The sequence below is a fragment of the Macaca mulatta genome, chromosome 15 (assembly GCF_049350105.2).
Source record: "Macaca mulatta isolate MMU2019108-1 chromosome 15, T2T-MMU8v2.0, whole genome shotgun sequence".
NCBI classification, from domain to species: domain Eukaryota; kingdom Metazoa; phylum Chordata; class Mammalia; order Primates; family Cercopithecidae; genus Macaca; species Macaca mulatta.
The window spans coordinates 119,077,087-119,095,466 of NC_133420.1; the positions used below are offsets into that span (position 1 = coordinate 119,077,087).

At 38.3% G+C, this 18,380-nt stretch overlaps 1 protein-coding gene across 8 annotated transcripts in view; it reads left to right on the plus strand.

Moving 5' to 3' along the window:
- Window positions 1–18,380, plus strand: part of SPIN1 (spindlin 1) — an 84,175-nt gene that overhangs the window by 55,761 nt on the left and 10,034 nt on the right. For all 8 annotated transcript variants that reach the window (XM_077966702.1, XM_015118043.3, XM_077966701.1 and 5 more), the window contains 2 exons: window positions 11,739–11,992; window positions 17,922–18,155. In XM_077966702.1, coding sequence (XP_077822828.1) covers window positions 11,739–11,992; window positions 17,922–18,155 — 488 coding nt within the window. The remainder of the gene's footprint in view (window positions 1–11,738; window positions 11,993–17,921; window positions 18,156–18,380) is intronic.

Genomic DNA, 18,380 nt, shown 5'->3' on the forward strand with positions numbered 1-18,380 from the left:
AGGAAAAGTTGTGAGTCCCGTTTTCCTGTTCTCAGTGTGAATCTGATGATGGGTAGAAGGAAAGGCTGAAACAGAAGTTTCCACTGTTTTTCACATGGAGTGAGCAGGGATGGCTGCATGGAGCTTTGAAGAGGCTGCCTGGTGGGGAGGCAGGCTCTCCCAGGCGAGTTAGGAAGCCTGATGGAGTTTGGCTGTTAGGCCTGTGGAAGTTCCTTAATGTATCTAAGGTTGGCTTAATCCTGTCTAAAATCAAGGTATTGAACTGGAACAATGAGAGGTTTGCAGCTTTTTAGCATAGATTCCTTTCTAAAATGCAATTTTTATGAAAATCAAATATAGAAAAACGCAGAACTATAGCATCCTTCTCCCCTTCACTTTCTCCACTTTTGACTCACGGGAGTTGCAAGGAATAAGGGCCACCTGGCTTGACACTGGGGCTCAGTGACGGTGGCCACCCCTTCTGTCTTTTCTCAAGTCAGTGTTGGGGGGCCGAGAAAGAACCTCTGGTTGTTTGAGGGAAAAGTCACAGAACTGCACTGAATGAGCAGTAGCACCTGTCCCTGAAGGTGTTAGGAAGGTTCAGGGAGTCTGGTGTGAAGTACTGAGACCACACAGGAAACATATAGCTGGGTTTTTGTTTTTTAAGAAAATAGAAGCAAGCTTGTTTTTTTCCTATAGGCCGAGCACCTTGCAGTGTTTTGGGTGGAACTGGTGGATACACCTTTCTGGGCTGTCCATGATTTGAGACAAACATTTGCAGTAAAAGTACATCTGTTTTTTTTTCTTTTTTTTTTTTTTGAAACGGAGTCTTGCTCTGTTGCTCAAGCTGGAGTGCAGTGTTGCAATCTTGGTTCACTGCAACCTCCACCTCCTAGGTTCAACTGGTTCTCCTGCCTTAGCTTCCTAAGTAGTTGAGACCACAGGCGAGCCACAGCACGCCCAGCTAATTTTTGTATTTTTAGTATAGACGGGGTTTCACCGTGTTGGCCAGGTCGGTCTCGAACTCTTGACCTCAAGTGATCCACCTACCTCAGCTTCCCAAAGGGCTGGGATTATAGGCGTGAGCCACCGTGCCCAGCCTAAAAGTACATCTTGGAGGGAAAATATAGTTGGGGGGTGTCTAAGACAAATTTATTACTTCTTTTCAGTTTTCAAATGTAAATTCCCTCCCCCATCCTGCAATTTGAATAGGGAATAGATTTCCATTCCATGCTACTGTTGAAAGGGGTGATTGGATTTTGGTGTATTTTTCACTAACTTAGAAAGTGGACTAGAATCTGCTAAACACTAAATAGAGGTATTTCCAGGGATTTTTTTTTCCTCCCATTTTATAAGACACAAATACTAGTCACTGGCAAAAATGTCGTCGTACTCCACCTTGTCCCTGGTGTGTTCTCATGTAGTTTTCATGATAGCCCTGTCAAGTAGGAACTATGACCCCTTATTGCAGATGAGGAGACTGATGCATGAAGGCATTAAGTAACCTGTCCGAGGTCATGCAGCTAGTAGGTGATTGAGCTAGGACTCAAATAGGACAGTCTGATTCCAGAGCCCGTGTTATTAAGTACCACGCCATATTTACTGAACTGCACGTTTTGTTTTCTCTTCTCAGAAATTGGTTATTTCAGTCGTGGACATGAAGACTGGGTAACTCTTGGTGTGGGCATCTATGTGCACCACGGTGTTTACAGTCTTAAGTTGGTCAGAACATTGAATGCTTTTTAATCACCTTGCAGTAAGTCATTCATGCCAGCAATGAGAGTAGCACTTGGAGGCCCTAAAGCTGTTGGAATGTTTGCCGTGGACATCTCTGGTATTCCCAAAGTACACAGTGTGTAGACAAAGTAGTGAAAGGAACCATGCTAATGTGGACGGAGAACTGACTTTTTTAGGATCTATCTTGTTTTATTGTTGACATTTTAATCTGGGAAATGGCAGTACTTGGCATAGAACTTTTATTGAATAACAATTACCAGCAAAGCAGGTTTTTCCCTCTCTTTCTGGTTTGCATCTTGCAAAAAGACAGTTATCTTGATTTAACTGGCCTTTTCTTCTAAAATCTACCGTAGCCCAGAGTAGGAGAATTGCTTTATAACAATACCAAATAGACCAAGAGTATCAGTAATTAATTCTTATAACCTAGTATACAGTGTATGACAGGCATTTACAGGTATGTGGTAGAATTGTGATTGTTGAAAATTTAACATGTATGATGTCTGTAAATATTGGCTACCAAGATTAGATATTGAAATGCTGATTAGGAATAGGAATTAATTTAAGCCATTAAGGGAGTCTAGGTAAAAAGATGAAAGGTCTTTTTTCTTTCCTTTCCTTTCCATTTCTTTATTTGTCTGTTTTTTCCCCAATAAGCCTTTTGCACTCCTAAACAGGTTTTTCAACACAAGACTTCAGCACAAAGTGATGGTACTTTGAAGTATTGAGAAGAGTACATAATGTTTCCTACAATCTCAGTTTACTTTTTTGGGAACATGAACACATATGTTCTAAATCAGTGCTACCCAAGGTGTGGTTCGTGGATTGACTACAACACCAGTTCGGCACTTGGGAGCTTATAGGAATTCTTTGGTTCCTCTTCAGGCTGCTGAATCCAAGAGGCTTTGGGGGCTGGTTTGGAGAGTCTCATTAGAGGATCTCCAGATGATTCACATGCATGCTGAAATTTGAGAAGCACTGGCCTAAATCGTTGTTGGAATGGTTTTTTTGGTTTTGCTCTTGTTGCCGAGACTGGAGTGCAATGGCACGATCTCGGCTCACTGCAGCCTCTGCCTCCTGGTTCAAGGGATTCTTCTGCCTCAGCCTCCTGAGTAGCTGGGATTATAGGCATGTGTCACCACGCCCGGCTAATTTTATATTTTTAGTAGAGACAGGGTTTTTCCATGTTGGTCAGGCTGGTCTCGAACCCACAACCTCAGGTGATCCACCCGCCCGGCCTTCCAAAGTGCTGGGATTACAGGCGTGAGCCACCGTGCCCGCCCTGGAACGGTATCTTAAGCACATTGAAGAACTAAGTTAAATTGTGGTTGGAGATTAGTACACAGAATTATAGCAGTGAAAGATGGTTGCAGTGCTGTGTAATTGTTCACCATTTACTCAAAACTACAAGAAAAGTGTTTTTAGCCGTTACACTGATACCAGCTTATCCCTAATGATGCTAAATACCTTTCAATCACTTTATTTTTTTCTTGAATTATTTCAAGAAATAGCTTCTGGAGTTATGAAACGAGAAAAGAGGTTATAGATGTTTAATTCTGGCTGCATTTCAAGATGTCCCAGGTTGAATGAAGTATCTTGATATTTGTTGTACAGTATTGCCCTGTGAGGGGATGTTACTAACTGATAAATGAGAGTAAGAATATTTTACACCTTTTCCAAGAAAATATAAGAGACTGAAGGGCTTTTAACAATATATATATCCAGAGAGTATTTAAATTAAAATCATTATATTCAAAGAACCTTCATTTTAAATCACATTTAAGTTGCTAATCAGTTTACTCTATTTGGGATATTCTTAGACTGAATGATCCAGATATGACCAAAGGGTGTTTGGTCATTTTATTTCCTTTCTAGTAATCCCTAGTAGTTTGCTTTTATATACACTATTTCAGCTCATGTAAGTGAGCTTTAACTTTTGTTATTAATAGTTTTTAAAAATTTTTTTTAGAACTCCTAATAAATGATAAGAAATTAAAATATCTTTTAGGAATTGTTCAGTATATAAATAACTTTTTTTACTGTGGGAGATTTTAAATATACAGAAAAATGTATAGTAGTATATAATAAATCTTGGCATTCCTCACCTAGCTTTAGTAATCTACATCAAATATCAGATATTGTTAGTGTATCTAAACCTGTCTTCAAGTAGGTACTAGTTGGAAGAACTGAAATAAATTTGTTAACGGCTTCCATATTTCAGTGCTCTTAGCGGTGAGCACAGTCTCGGTTTGTTTAAACACTCTGCCTTGTGAACTTTGGCTGCTCAGCAGCCTGTGCGTTCAAGGCCCCGTAATTGGAAATCTGGACTCCAGATTTAACAATTAGTATATTATTAAATTACTCGTTTTTTGCCTTCAGCCTTGAGGGGAAAATTACCTTTGTTTCCTTTGCCTTTTCAGTCAAATGTAGTTATTCATTAAAAAAATTGGACAGAAATAGTATCTATAACAGATATTCTTTAATCCTTCTCTTGGAAACAACAGGGTTACATTCTGAAACAAGAATTGCTCTTGAATCACAAAAAGGCAATAGAAATAAATGTAGGAATTGCCATCCTTAAAATATGCAAATCTGTTTTTATATAAATTTATTGCCGAATTAGTATACACATTGCATGAATGTAGCAGTAATTAAAAATTGTGGTTTGCCGGGCGCGGTGGCTCACACCTGTAATCCCAGCACTTCAGGAGGCCAGGGCTGGCGGATGACCTGAGGTCAGGAGTTTGAGACCAGCCTGATCAATGTGACATCTCTACTAAAAATACACAATTAGCCGGGCGTGGTGGCACATGCCTGTAATCCCAGCTGCTCAGGAGGCTGAGGCAGGAGAATTGCTTGAACCCGGGAGATGGAGGTTGTGGTGAGCCGAGATCGCGCCATTGCACTTCAGCCTGGGCAACAAGAGTGAAACTCCGTCTCGGAAAAAACAATTGTGTTTTATGTGGCTGCAAAAGTGAAATACTTAAGTTGTAGAAAATTTTGAAAACAGGTAAACAGAGAGGAAGAAAAGTTATTTATAATGCCATCACCCAGAGATTTTAATGATTTAATGTATATTTTTAAAAACTTCTTCCTACATACCTGTAAGGATTGTGTATAAAAATTTTTCATGTGGCCATATGTTTTACACCTGTGGGTTTTTAAAATAAAAAGTTTTTAAGGCTGGGTACAGTGGTTCACACTTATAATCCCAGTACTTTGGGAGGCCAATGTGGGAGGATTGCTTGAGCCCCGGAGTTTGAGACCGGGCTGGGCAACATAGTGAGACCTTGTCTGTACAAAAAAATTAAAAATTAGCTGGGCATGGTGGCGGGCACTCCTACGTAGTTCCAGCTAGTTGGGAGGCCGAAGCAAGAGGATTGCTTGAGCCCAGGAGTTTGAGGACAATTTGGGCAGCATAGCAAGACCCCATTTCTTTAAAATTAAATTCTTTTTCATGATTTTTAATATGTATATAGTTCATCATAGAGATACGCTCTGAACTTTTAAATTAATGGGGCCTATTGTTAAACATTTTATATGTTTAGTTTCCCCTGTTAGTAATATCTTTGTGCACATCTGTTATTATTTTCTTTTGATAAATTTGTAGATGTGGACTCACTGGAACAATGGAAACTCCAAATGGTAAGACTTTGGACAGATATTGCCAAACTGATCACTAGAAAGGTTTTATTCATTTTATACGCAGATAGAAAATAGTACGTCATCATAATTTGTAGTAAAATTATGATGAAATTATCAAAATTCTAAGTTTTTGTTACTGTTAATATAAAAAGGTCATCCTGCTGGCAGACCAGAGCACTAAGAAGTTTCTAGATCTCAAGCAGATAGGAACAAATTTTTGTCAAGACTCCACTGAGGAACTCTGGTGCCAAAAAGTAAATAAACTAGATTTAGATTACTGCCAGGATCAGAGAGAGAATGGGTTGGGTACAGTCACCAGATATTAAAAGGGTAAGAAAATTGATTGTACAGAATTGACATTGGAACAGAAGATGCTCAGCTTACCTCCTCCTGACTTAAAGATACCTGTCACTTCTTAGCCTCTGTGTAGCTACGAGGGTCGTGGCTTCTGTCATCAGAACCTGCATTTACTGCTCAGAGGCCAGAGAGTCTGACTTGAACTGCAGACATACATTGTATCTACAAATGCCACTTCATCTTGACTTGCATCTACAAATACGAACACCAAGAATCATGAGGCATCTTAGAGCACTAACCACATAAAAGACCGTCACGAGTCAAAACAGAAGTACAAGCCAGGAATCACCATGTATGTGTAGAAAACAGAGGAGACCTGATCCTAAAGAGTTCCTAGAAGAATCAGGAAAAAATGAAACTTAGATATCAGAAAGCATGTTCATTGAGAAGAAAAACCATTCGAGATATGATGACAAAGAACTAGTTTTTAGACATTAAAAATATTATGCAAGATATTCAATAGGCTGAAAGTAGAGTTTACTTAATTCACTAACAATTGAGCTAAAGATTTCTTCAAGATGAAAAATATGAGAGGGCAGTTGAATCATGGAGGATTGATCTAAAAGTGCTAGCATTTGATGACATTCCAAAAGGGGTTGGAGGAGGAGAATAATCCAGACTACATATGGGTGAAAATTTTGCTCTGCTCTCTTTAGATTGACCAACTTCTTGTGAGGGATAATTAAAAACACATGCCTCAAGTCTTTGTGACATTTTAGAATCTAGGAACAAAGAAAATTCTAAAACTCCTTGAAGACCCAGCAGTTTGGGAGACTGAGGTGGGGCGGATTACTTGAGGCCAGGAGTTTGAGCCAGCCTGACCAACATGGTGAAACCCTGTCTCTACTAAAAATGCAAAAATTAGCTGGGTGTGGTGGTGCACACCTGTAATCCTAGCTACTAGCGAGGCTGAGGCATGAGAATCATGTGAACCTGGGAGGTGGGGGTTGCAGTGAGCTGAGATCGCGCCGCTCTACTCCAGCCTGGGTGACTGAGTGAGACTCCCTCCAAAAATAATAATAAAATAAAATACCTTGAAGAGAAAATTGCCCCTCAAAGGAACACAAGGATCAGATTGGTTTCTATCGTCTGTAATTCTAGATTATAAAAGACAGTGAAAGTTTTTTTGTCTCTCAAAGTACTGAGGGGAAAAAGATTTTGAACCTGATTTGTATACATAGGCAATTCAGGGATGAGGGCAAAATAATAATTTGAGGCTTGCAAAAATCTAGCAAGTTTGTATTTCTGAACTTTACCTGAAAGAATTACCAGAGGATGTACCTAGAAAGACAGAATATACATGAGAAAAAAAATGTGAAAATACTACACCAAAAGCCAGCAAAAAACCTTTCTTGTTTCTAAATTAAAAAGTTATTAAGATAGTAGCAAAATGAAAAATATCAGTTTGGAACAAAAGTCTACAGTTCAGCAATGCAGTAGAATTAGCCAGGTAAGGTTTTAAGTTTTTCTTCTTTTACTAAGGATTTTTTCTTGTTTGGTTTTAGTGTTGCTTTGGTTGGGGGATGAAAAGTATAGGTTTTGATTAATCACAGATTGTAATAGAAAAATGAAAGTTTAGGTATAATATGTGGAACATTAAAGATAATTGCTGGAAGACTAGAAATAAGATACATCATTTGCATTAGAGGCTTTAGTGAAAAGAAACTTCAATCATTCTAGCGGCACAGATATAGGAAGAGAGGAAACTGAGGAAAACAGAAGACAGGTAGACAACACAGAACAAAATGTTAAGTATGAGACTCATGGTATCATTTACTACAGCAAAAGCTAACTCTTAATAAGAAGATGAGGAAATAAAATCAGTTCAAAAGGGAGGAATATGCATCCTCAGAATTAAAGGACCCCAGTCCGGTTTGAGGAGGACTCCTGGCAAGATGCAAGCCCTTTGTGTAATGCTCAAGAGGGAGGAGACCTTGTTTGCTCCTTGGAAGTGTTTAGTACAAAAACTGCTTATTCTGACATGTGATTCCAGCCATTATCAGGAGCGACTGCAGATAATTCCCATTTGCAGAGGAATGCTACTAACAAGTGTAGGAGGGAGCAGCGACAACGAAAAATTCTGCTGTCATAGGTCACGTTTATGTTGGTTTTCTTGAAAATCAAGGGTAGAAAATTTCATGCCTCGAGAGAGAGAGAGAGAGAGAGAGAGAGAGAGAGAGAGAGAGAGAGAGAGAGAGAGAAACACATGGGGAGGGAAGTGGGGAAGATTTATGTTAAGGAATTGGTTAATGCAATTGGGGAGACTGAACAAGTTCAAAATCTGCAGGGTAGCCAGCCATCTAGAGACCCAGGGAAGAGTTGAAGCTGCAGCACGAACAGCCAGTCTGGAGGCAGAATTCCTCCCTTCTCTGGGGAGGCCAGTTTTTTTCTTGGATGAGGTCCACCTACATTATGAGGGCAGTCTGCTGGTGCTCATAGTCTGCGATCCAAATGTTCATTCCAGCTGAAAAATGCTTTCACAGAGACATCTAGAGTAGTGTTTGACCACATATCTGAGTACTGTGGTGTAACCAAGTTTGACACACAAAGTTAACTACCATATGGGTGAAGATGCTGTATTGGCTTATAATTTTGGTAGTAATCATGGAATGTCTGTGTAAATTACAAAATGGGACACATGACTGAATTCTATCCTTAGTGAGGTTTGGGAACTAACCTTAGCCTTTGCGCTAAATATGAAGAAAGCCCGATCCTGTACAGGGAGTAACTCATTGGATCTTCTGCTTAGAAATCAAAAGAAGATATGTAACTGGTTGTCAGTTTAAGAAAAAAAGTATTACTACAAAGGATTCTTGTATTCTAAAGTGGAAATGTAATCTCCTTCACCAGCTGTTTTCCTGAAGAGGCCAATTGGATGTTATTGTATATTCCTAGAGATTATGCAGTTGTCTAGAAATCAACTTTCTTCTATCTCTGAGTAGTAAAGTTACAGACTTTTTATTTATTTTTATGTTTATATATATATATAATATATATATAGATTCCTTACTGTGAACAATACTGAATTTAGCTCTTTGTCATCTCCTTTCTCTCTACAATCCTAATTTAAATTCTTTTTTTGATCTAAGTTTTATAAGGCACTCACTATACTTACTCTACTTTACATATTCTTTCCTCCTGTTTTGGAGAGCTGTGTTAAATTTGAAATATCAGAACAGATAACGGTTACACACTATTGTCTCTCCTTGTCACCATTTGTTCTACAGTTAAATGTATTCATTGCTTCCTCTCAGTGCTGAACCTTCTCTGTGAGTTCCTTGATTATCTGAAGCTCACTGTCATGTAACTTTATAAAAACAGTACCCCTGCCTTCTGACATGTTCATTACAGTTTTGTTGGAGGCCTTCATACTCGAAGGTCTGAAGGTCCGTGTGCATTCTTGGCTGATGAACAAATCCTTGGCTCACATTTTCTTTTCCTTGAGAACCTTAAGTTTGTTACTCTGTTGCCTTCTGGCATAGAGTGTTGCTGTCAAATTCTGAGTCTGTCCCTTACACATGATTTGGTCCTTTTGTGTAAGTGCCCAAAGGGTGTTATTTTCTTTAAAATTCGTTTATTTGACTTGGATATGTCTTAGGGCCAGTCATTTTGGGTTTTCCCATGGGGTGCATTTGTATGTTCAAGTGTTTTGTTTCAGGAAAGTTTTCTTGAATTACGGTTTTTAGTACTCTCTTTGAACTTTGATTTTAGTTTTTAGGTTCTTCTGTTACACAGAAGTTGGAATATTTGTTACCATCTCTTAATTCTTTTTGCTTTTGTCCCCATCTGTCCCCTTTTCATCATCCACTTTCCTCACATGCTCCCATGGTGTCTGTTTCTTCTCATGTTCTTCTAGTCTTAATTTCTGAAAAAAAAAATTTCAAATTATTCTTTACTTTGTCTGGTAATTCTCACATCTTGTCTAGCGATCTCATTTCTCATCTTTTCTGTTTCTGATATATGTTTTTATGTTAGAGTTCTTCAGGGAAGTAGGACCGTTGGGAAATAGATAAAATATGAAGGAGATTTATTATGAGGAAATTGGCTTATGCTATTTTGAAAGCTGAGAAGTCCCATAGAGTGCTGTCTGTAAGCCAAGCCTCAGGAAAGCTGGAAGGGGAATTCAGTCTGCAGGCCTAGAACCAGGGGACCCAGTGGTGTCAGTTCCAGTCCAAGGGCAGGAGAAGACTGATGTCCCAGCTCAGGCAGGCCAGCAGGAAGAAAAAGGGGTAAATTCCTCCCTTCTCTACCTTTTGTTCTATTGAAGCCCTTGACGGAATGGATTATGGCCACCCACATTGGTGAGGGCATCTTCTTTGTTCAGTCTGCCTATATAAATGCACAGACACACCCGTGAACAGTGTTTAATCTGGGCACTCTGTGGCACAGTTAAGTTGACACATAAAATTAATCATCACAGTTTCTCTTTTGTGGCTTCTGTCATTTGTTCAGTGTTTGATGGTAGTTTTCATCTACTTCACAAGCCTGTTTTTGAGGCCTGCTCCCACCTGTCAGAACATCTGTCACATTGTTAGTCTCTTTCCTCCTCAAAATACTTTCGTATGTTGTCCAACTGTGATGCTTCCAGACCCGTGTAAACGAGAGGATTCCAGGAAAGCTTTCCTAGCTTAAGACCTCTCTATGTAGCCACCTCTGTCATACTTTCTGAGACCTGCCGCCCTCATTTCTGCCTGAATCCTGCTTTCCTTACCCTGTGGTGCTGTCCTGGTCAGTGAGGATCGTGTACTCAGAGGGGCTTTGTCTTTCTGGAAGGAAGGTTTCCTGGGTTTTTGCACAGTCCCGAGGGGCTTAGGCAGACCTGAGTTTTCTGGCCTTACAGTCTTGCACTTAGCCTTGTGAATCTCCTTCCCAGTCTCCTTGGTTAGGTTCAGATCCCCTTGCTTAGTTTTTCACCCCAGGGGAGAAGCTTCCCTTCTGCGGTGAGTACTCCTTATTGTCTCTCATAGCCTGTTCCCCTCTGACTTAGCTAAATTTATGTTACCAGTCTAAAGTAAATTATTTAGAAAATATGTAATTTTAGTTTTATTACAACCTACAATAAATTGTTTCTTTAAAACTTGTTTGTGTTATATATCAGATGTTAGTCACTTTTATTCATGGTGTACAAAATGAGAGCTTTATACCCATAAAACTGTGGGAAGGGGATTCCTTTCAGCTCTTTTCATTCTTGGCATATATCAGCATCTGTTATCTTGGTTTTGGCCTTCAGCTTGCATCCAAGAAGCCAAGGTTTCAAGGTGAAATGAAGATTTTTTCCTGATATCAAGAGCCAGGTGTATTATTTATAAACTTTCTATGTAGAGTTTTCAGTTGCTAATAATAAACCAGAAAAAAAAGTAGTTTGATGTTTCAATAATTTGTAATATTACATTGTTTGTTATAAACTTCAGTTTTAAGATTATGTGTTTCCTAGACAAGTAATGTTTCTATAGTGCATTGATACAAGCTAATCTGGACTTCAGTTTAAGAGAAGATTGTCTAGTTTATTTTTATTAGTTAAGCCTGTACAGGCAGAATTATTTGGGCACGGGAATGGGTGAGATTGAATAGTTATACATTTCTTTTTAATTTGAAGTGGATATTATATAAAGCTATATACCTGTGTGATTATTGATAACATGTATTTCATGGATCAGTCCTTCTTCTTTAATTAACTTGGATAATTTTGAGTTGATTGGATTAAAATAAACTCAGAAAGCCGATAACCTGATGCTTAATGGTAGGGCTTAAGTTGCTATTGACTAGTAGTTTTTTCTGCCTATACACAGTTGAAGTGCACAACAAGCTCGTATTACTAACGTACCATGTTACACAGTCACCACCACTGGTACAGGGGTGGAAGATAACCACCTTGAGTCACCTGAAGCAGGAATGTGGCAAACATGAGTTTGTACATATGTTGGGACCATCTGTAATGAGATCATGCTAGCCAGTGGTTATGTTAGCTCTAGGCATGCATACTTTTGAGATAATACCTTATGTGTGTATATGTGTGAATACAGAAAACATCGGAGCAGTGTGGGTCCGAGCAAACCTGTTTCCCAGCCCCGGCGGAACATCGTAGGCTGCAGGATTCAGCATGGGTGGAAAGAGGGGAATGGCCCTGTTACCCAGTGGAAAGGAACCGTTCTGGACCAGGTGCCTGTAAATCCTTCTTTGTATCTTATAAAATACGATGGATTTGACTGTGTTTATGGACTAGAACTTAATAAAGATGAAAGAGTTTCTGCGCTTGAAGTCCTCCCTGATAGAGTTGGTAAGTTCTTTTTATAATTTGTGCATTATATGCTATAAAAATGATATTGAAATGGATGCTTTTTTAATTATTTTACATTATTAATACTTCACTTTTATTGGAACACAAGCACCCCTCTTGATAAACATTGTATTAAATCACCGAAAACCACAAAAATTGATCCAAAGCAGTTCAAGGAACTGCGTGAGGGATATAGAGATGTGTATTTTCTCCCCAAGAAGTTTGCCACTTAATCATTTATAATATGGTTATTTTTAACATTTTTGCTCACTGTTTTCTGGACTCTGATGGGTAAGGTTATCAGTAGCTCAAATATCCTGTGTGTTAATCTCATCAGATACAAAAGATAAGAGAATGCTGTGCATTTATTTTAGAATCTTTCTGTGAAAGTGTATCTTTGATTGTGTACAATGTAAATGATAATTGGACTTTGAGCCAAAATTTAGGCAACCAAAACGTGATCTTTATTATACACAGAGCTTGACTGAAGAATGTTTGTGGAAATGAATGGCTCTTTTTAAATGTCATACAATGTCAGTTTTGCCTTGCAAGTGTTCCTTAAGGCGTAAGGTCTAAGGTAAATAATAAATTACTGATTTTATTAGTAGGGTGGGATACACCCAAACTAATACTACTTTTTTTGAAGCATTTATTTTGAAATATTATTACAGTGATGCTGCTCTTGTTTAAAATATTGGTTTGTAGTTTTAGAATTGTCTTTAAAAGTCAATACCATTAAATAATAAAGCTTCAGCATATCTAGGTAGGAATTTTGGGATCAAATTGTCACGGGAAGAAATTAGTTCAGTCTCCTCGCTTTGTTTTTCTTCAGACTGTGCCATTGTGTCCCTGGGATATGATGAGTTTCCTTAGGAATTTAATTCTGCCTTAGTAGCAAGTTATTTTGTTAATCTTCTCTTTAGATATCAACTGCTAAATCTTTACTCATCTGTATAAATATGGTTCAGTTTTCAAAGAAATCTTTCGTTAAGTGTAAATATTTCTTACTACTCCTATAAGTGATATTAAATCTTTGTTATTTTCAACATTCTCATCTCTTCTTAAGTGTGACTGAACACCTGCTCTTCCTCTTGATGCACATCCTACGTTTCTTCCTTGATCATGGCATTAATCCATTTCCCACATAAGAAACTTTAATATATTAAGAATCTTAACAGCAGAATTTTAGTCTTTGCCCCTTCTGAAACGACAAGTAGCTCACTTGAAGGTTCCTGCGTATTGCTGCGTGACCTGTGGTTGTTGGTCCTTTTGTCATCGAAGGATAGAAACTATACAAGTATCTGGTGATGGGACTAAGGGTTACATGTTGTTCATAGTTTGGGATTATCTCAGTTTCCAACAATAGTGATTTTGTAAACAGTAAAGCAATATAAAAAGAAATCCAAGAGCTTTTATGTAAATCAGCGATGTATGTGCCTCATTCAGCTAATAGTTGCTATTAATTTTAGTATTTATCGTATTAAATTGGTGCAAAAGTAATTGCGGTTTTTGACATTGAAAGTAATGGCCAAAACAGCAGTTACTTTGGCATCAACCTACTTTAGTCTAAAAAATTACTTGCTCTTCACTTTCGTTTTACATAGGAAGCAATTGCTTCAGGCAGTACATTAGAGTATAATTAAAATTATGTTTTTCTTAAGCTAAAGTTGGAGAAAAAAGTCAGTCAGCCAGAATGCATGTGATGTCACAGAGCAGTGGTTCCCAAAGCAAGGTCTGGGGACCCTTGGGTTCTCTGAAGCCCATTCAGGAGATTTGCAAGGTCAGAAATATTTCATATTGTTAAGCTGTAATTCGTGCTTTTCACTCTCTTTTGTTTCTCAGTTACACAGTAGAGTTTCCCACTATCTATTTGGAATATTTGCATAACTTAGTGAATACAGTATTTTCTTTATGAACAGTGCATGGTACCAGATCATGCACTGGTGAAAGAGCTATTCTAAGTGCAAGACTAACTACTTTTTTTAATTGTAAAAAAACCCACATAGCATAAAATGTACTGTCCTAACCATTTTTCCTTTTTTTTTTTTTTTTTTTTTTTTTTTTTTTTTTGAGACGGAGTCTGGCTCTGTCGCCCAGGCTGGAGTGCAGTGGCCGGATCTCAGCTCACTGCAAGCTCCACCTCCCGGTTTTTTTACGTCATTCTCCTGCCTCAGCCTCCCGAGTAGCTGGGACTACAGGCGCCCGCCACGTCGCCCGGCTAGTTTTTTGTATTTTTTTTTAGTAGAGACGGGGTTTCAACGTGTTAGCCAGGATGGTCTCGATCTCCTGACCTCGTGATCCGCCCATCTCGGCCTCCCAAAGTGCTGGGATTACAGGCTTGAGCCACCGCGCCCGGCCCTGTCCTAACCATTTTTAAGTGTACAGTTCAGTAGTGTGTTAAGTACATTCACACTGTTGAAACAGATCTCCAGAACTTCTTCATCTTACAAATCTGAAGCTCTCTACCTATTAAACAAAACAGCATGCCGTTTCTCCCATTCCCAGCCCCTGGCAACCACTGTTCTACACTCTGTCTCTATGAATTTGACTACTCTAGATATCTCAGAGAAGTAGAATCACACAATATTTGTTTTGTGAATAACTTAATTCACTTAGCATAATGTCCTCAAAGTTCGTTCATGTTGTAATGTGTGACAGGATTTCCTTTCTTTTTAAGGCTGAAAAGAACATTGCATTGTATCTATATACCACAGTTTATCTGTTCACCCATTAATGGACATTTGGATTGTTTCTGCCTCTTGGTAGAATGTAAAATTGTACCATGTAAAATTGTGACTAGCGCTGCTGTAAACATGGATATGCAGATATTTCTTTGAGATCCTGCTTTCAGTTTTTTTGGATATAGGCACAGGAGTGGGATTGCTGGATCATAGGGTAATTATAATTTTAATTTTAATGTCGTAATTCTAATTTCTTAGGTAGAACTACCATACTGTTTTCCACAGCAGTTGTACTATTTTCCAGTCCTGCCTACAGTACACAAGGGTTTCAGTTCTCCATCCCTTAGTCAGCAGTTGCTATTTACTGTTTTTGTCATAGTGGTCATCCTGATGGGTGTGATATGATACCTCATTTTGTTTTGATTTCTTTTTCTCTGATGATTAGTGATGTTTAACATCTTTTTATGTGCTTGTTGGCCACTTGTAAATCATCTTTGGGGAAATACCTAGTCACGTCCTTTGACCATTTTTTAATTAGGTTATTTGATTTTTGTTGAGTTGTGGGAGTTCTTTATATGTTCTGGAGACATGAGTTTTAATGTAACAGTATGACAAATTTATTAATGGTTTCAGATTCTGCATTGTAACCTTTAAGGAGCTAACTGTTGACTTTTGTAGTTTCATATAAGAATATCTAGAATTATCTGAAAGACAATTAGAATACTCTTTTCAGTATCATATCTTTGAGAGGCTGGATTTTATATATGAACTGAAAGAGCGGATCATAACAGATTGAGTGCTAAAGCAGATGTGAGAATCTGCTTGTTCTTTTTAAAACCTAGACATTAGGAGATTTGCAAAAATATAAAAATTAAGCCACTTTTCTTACTATATTTTGATAGGAAATAGTTATTTTTAATTTAAAATACATTGATATATAGGTATTTTTAAATGTTTCTATATTTTTTATTTTCCGAAGTAGTAAATATTGGTAGGCATTATCTATGTAAACAGATGCTTTTTTAGGTGTGTAGTAATTTCTATTTATGTTTTAATTATTTTTTTAGAGACAAGATCTCACTTTGTCACCCAGGCTGGAGTATAGTGGTGTGATCAGGGCTCACTGCTGTCTCAACACCTTGGGCTCAAGCAGTCCTCCTGCCTCAGTCTCCCAAGTTGCTGGGACTACAGGCGCGCACCACAGTAGCCTGCTAATTTTTAACTTTTTGTAGAGATGAAATCTCATTATGTTGCCCAGGCTGGTCTCAAACTCCTGGCCTCAAGCAGTCCTCCTACCTGGGACTCAAAGTGCTGGGATTATAGGTGTGAGCCACTGTGCCCAGCCAGTAATTTTTAAGAATGCAATGGAGTTCTGAGATCTAGTAGTCTGAGATCTACTGGCCCTAAGAAACTAGTGGGGGTTTTTTAGTATCGTAAACGGGGGGAATTCTATGTAATTTTTTATTATTACTGCATACTTAAAGAAAACCAACCATGTATTAGTTTAGGGTATGCTGATAAAATTGAATAGCGATACATTTATCAAGAAAATCTAACTTTTTTGTTTATTTTGATTTAACAGAAATAGAACTCTGTTGAATGAGGAAAATAGGAGTGCTAACTGGTTGTTTTTGTTGTTGTTAAGACAGGGCCTCACTTCGTAGCCCAGGCTGGAGTGCAGTGGCGCCACCTTGTCTCACTGCAGCCTCGACTTCCAGGTTTAGGTGATTCACCACCTGGGCCTCCTGAGTAGCTGGGACTACGGGCCTGCACCACCACACCTGGCTAACTTTTTGTATTTTTGGTAGAGACGGGGTTTTGTCATGTTGGCCAGGCTTGCCTCAAACTTCTGGGCTCGAGTGATTCGCCCGCCTTGGACTCCCAAAGTGCTAGGATTACAGGCGTGAGCCACCATACCTGTCGCTAATTGTTTTTTTTTTTTTTTTTTTTAAGAAAATTGTTTTAATTTTGTATAAAGACAGTTACCTAAAATTGTGGACTGGAGAAATCTTAAAACCAATAGGATCCTTCATAGTTTTTCCAGTGTTAAAAAGATGAAGGTGATAATTTTCACCTCATTAGAAAAGTATTAAGGGCTAGGACTATTAATCTATCATTTCAGAGACCTGAGCTCCTAACCACATGGGGCATCTGATTAAATCATACAAAATACTGACCTGCTATGATCTAGTTATGAAACAAGAAAGGGAAGGTCTCTGCTTTCATTGGGATATACAGGCAACTAACAAGTACACAAATGCATAAAATGGGATAACTTTAGATCATGGTGAATGTTACTAAGAGGTAAAATTGGGTAATGTGACTGGAATTTGTGGGGCTACCTTGTTGGTGAGGAGAACCCCAACAGGAACCGGCCGTCTGAAGATGTGGGGAAGAGCTTATCAGGCAGAGGAGAGTGTGTCCTAATGGGAGAGGAAGAAGAGCCAAGTAGAGAAGGCATGAGCAGTGAGGAGGAAGATGGGAAAACTTGAGGGCAGAGGCGTGATGGCTTAGGGCTTGGGGGCCGTGGTGAGCAGTTTGGTTGTTTTTCAAATTACGAAGGAAAGGCATGGGAACATTTTAAATCACACAATGTGGTATCAATGACACAGTGATTACTTTGGTTGCAGCGAAGAATAAGATTGTAGGAGCAAGAGAGTAAAAACCTATGCCTTAATAAAAAATGGAAATAAGACTGAAGGAAAACAAACACCAATTTCTTTAAAAAAAAAAAAAAAAAAAAAAAAAAAACTCTGTGCCTTGAATAGGTTAATTTCTAAGTTTTAAATAAACGTTCTGTGGTTATGTAAGATGCTAATACAGGAGAAGCAAAGTGAACTCTACTGTTTTTGCAATTCTTCTGTAAGTCTGAAATTATCTCAAAATTTAACTGTTAAGTAAACAGTAACAAAAATTATTTTATACCTTGAATGAACAGTTAAAACTTTTGATTTGGGTACAGAACCAAGAGCAGATAAGTCCAGAAAAATTTTTTAAAAAATCATGTTTTTTTCAGTTAACCAACTTGGGACAAAATACTTCTATTCCTGTTGAATCCATCTCTGAGCTGGGGCCCAGTAGTTTGTCTTTGGTTTTTGTACTTTTTAAAGCTTTCCCAGATTCTGATGCTTGCTAATACATTGCATGGACAAAATTTCAGGTAGCCTTCTTTTGTAGATTCAGTCTTCATAGTCGGTAATCAGTGAAACGCTTTGTCAACTTTTTTTTTTTTTTTTTTAAATCCCCAGCAACATCTCGAATCAGCGATGCACACTTGGCAGACACAATGATTGGCAAAGCAGTGGAACATATGTTTGAGACAGAGGATGGTTCTAAAGATGAGTGGAGGGGAATGGTCTTAGCACGTGCACCTGTCATGAACACATGGTTTTACATTACCTATGAGAAAGACCCTGTCTTGTACATGTACCAACTCTTAGATGATTACAAAGAAGGCGACCTTCGCATTATGCCTGATTCCAGTAAGTATATATTGGCAACTTTTATTTTTGGTAATTAGAAGGGATTTGGACTTTAGTGCAAGATATTTGATTGGCTTTTTTGCAGATACATTTTTATTTCTGGATATATGATGATTATTTTAGTCATGCACAAACACAGCCTTTGAAATTTTTCATCCGGTTGTCATGAATTTTAGATAAGAAAATATTTGATAATCAGTTCTGCTTGACTTCTATAATAAGATA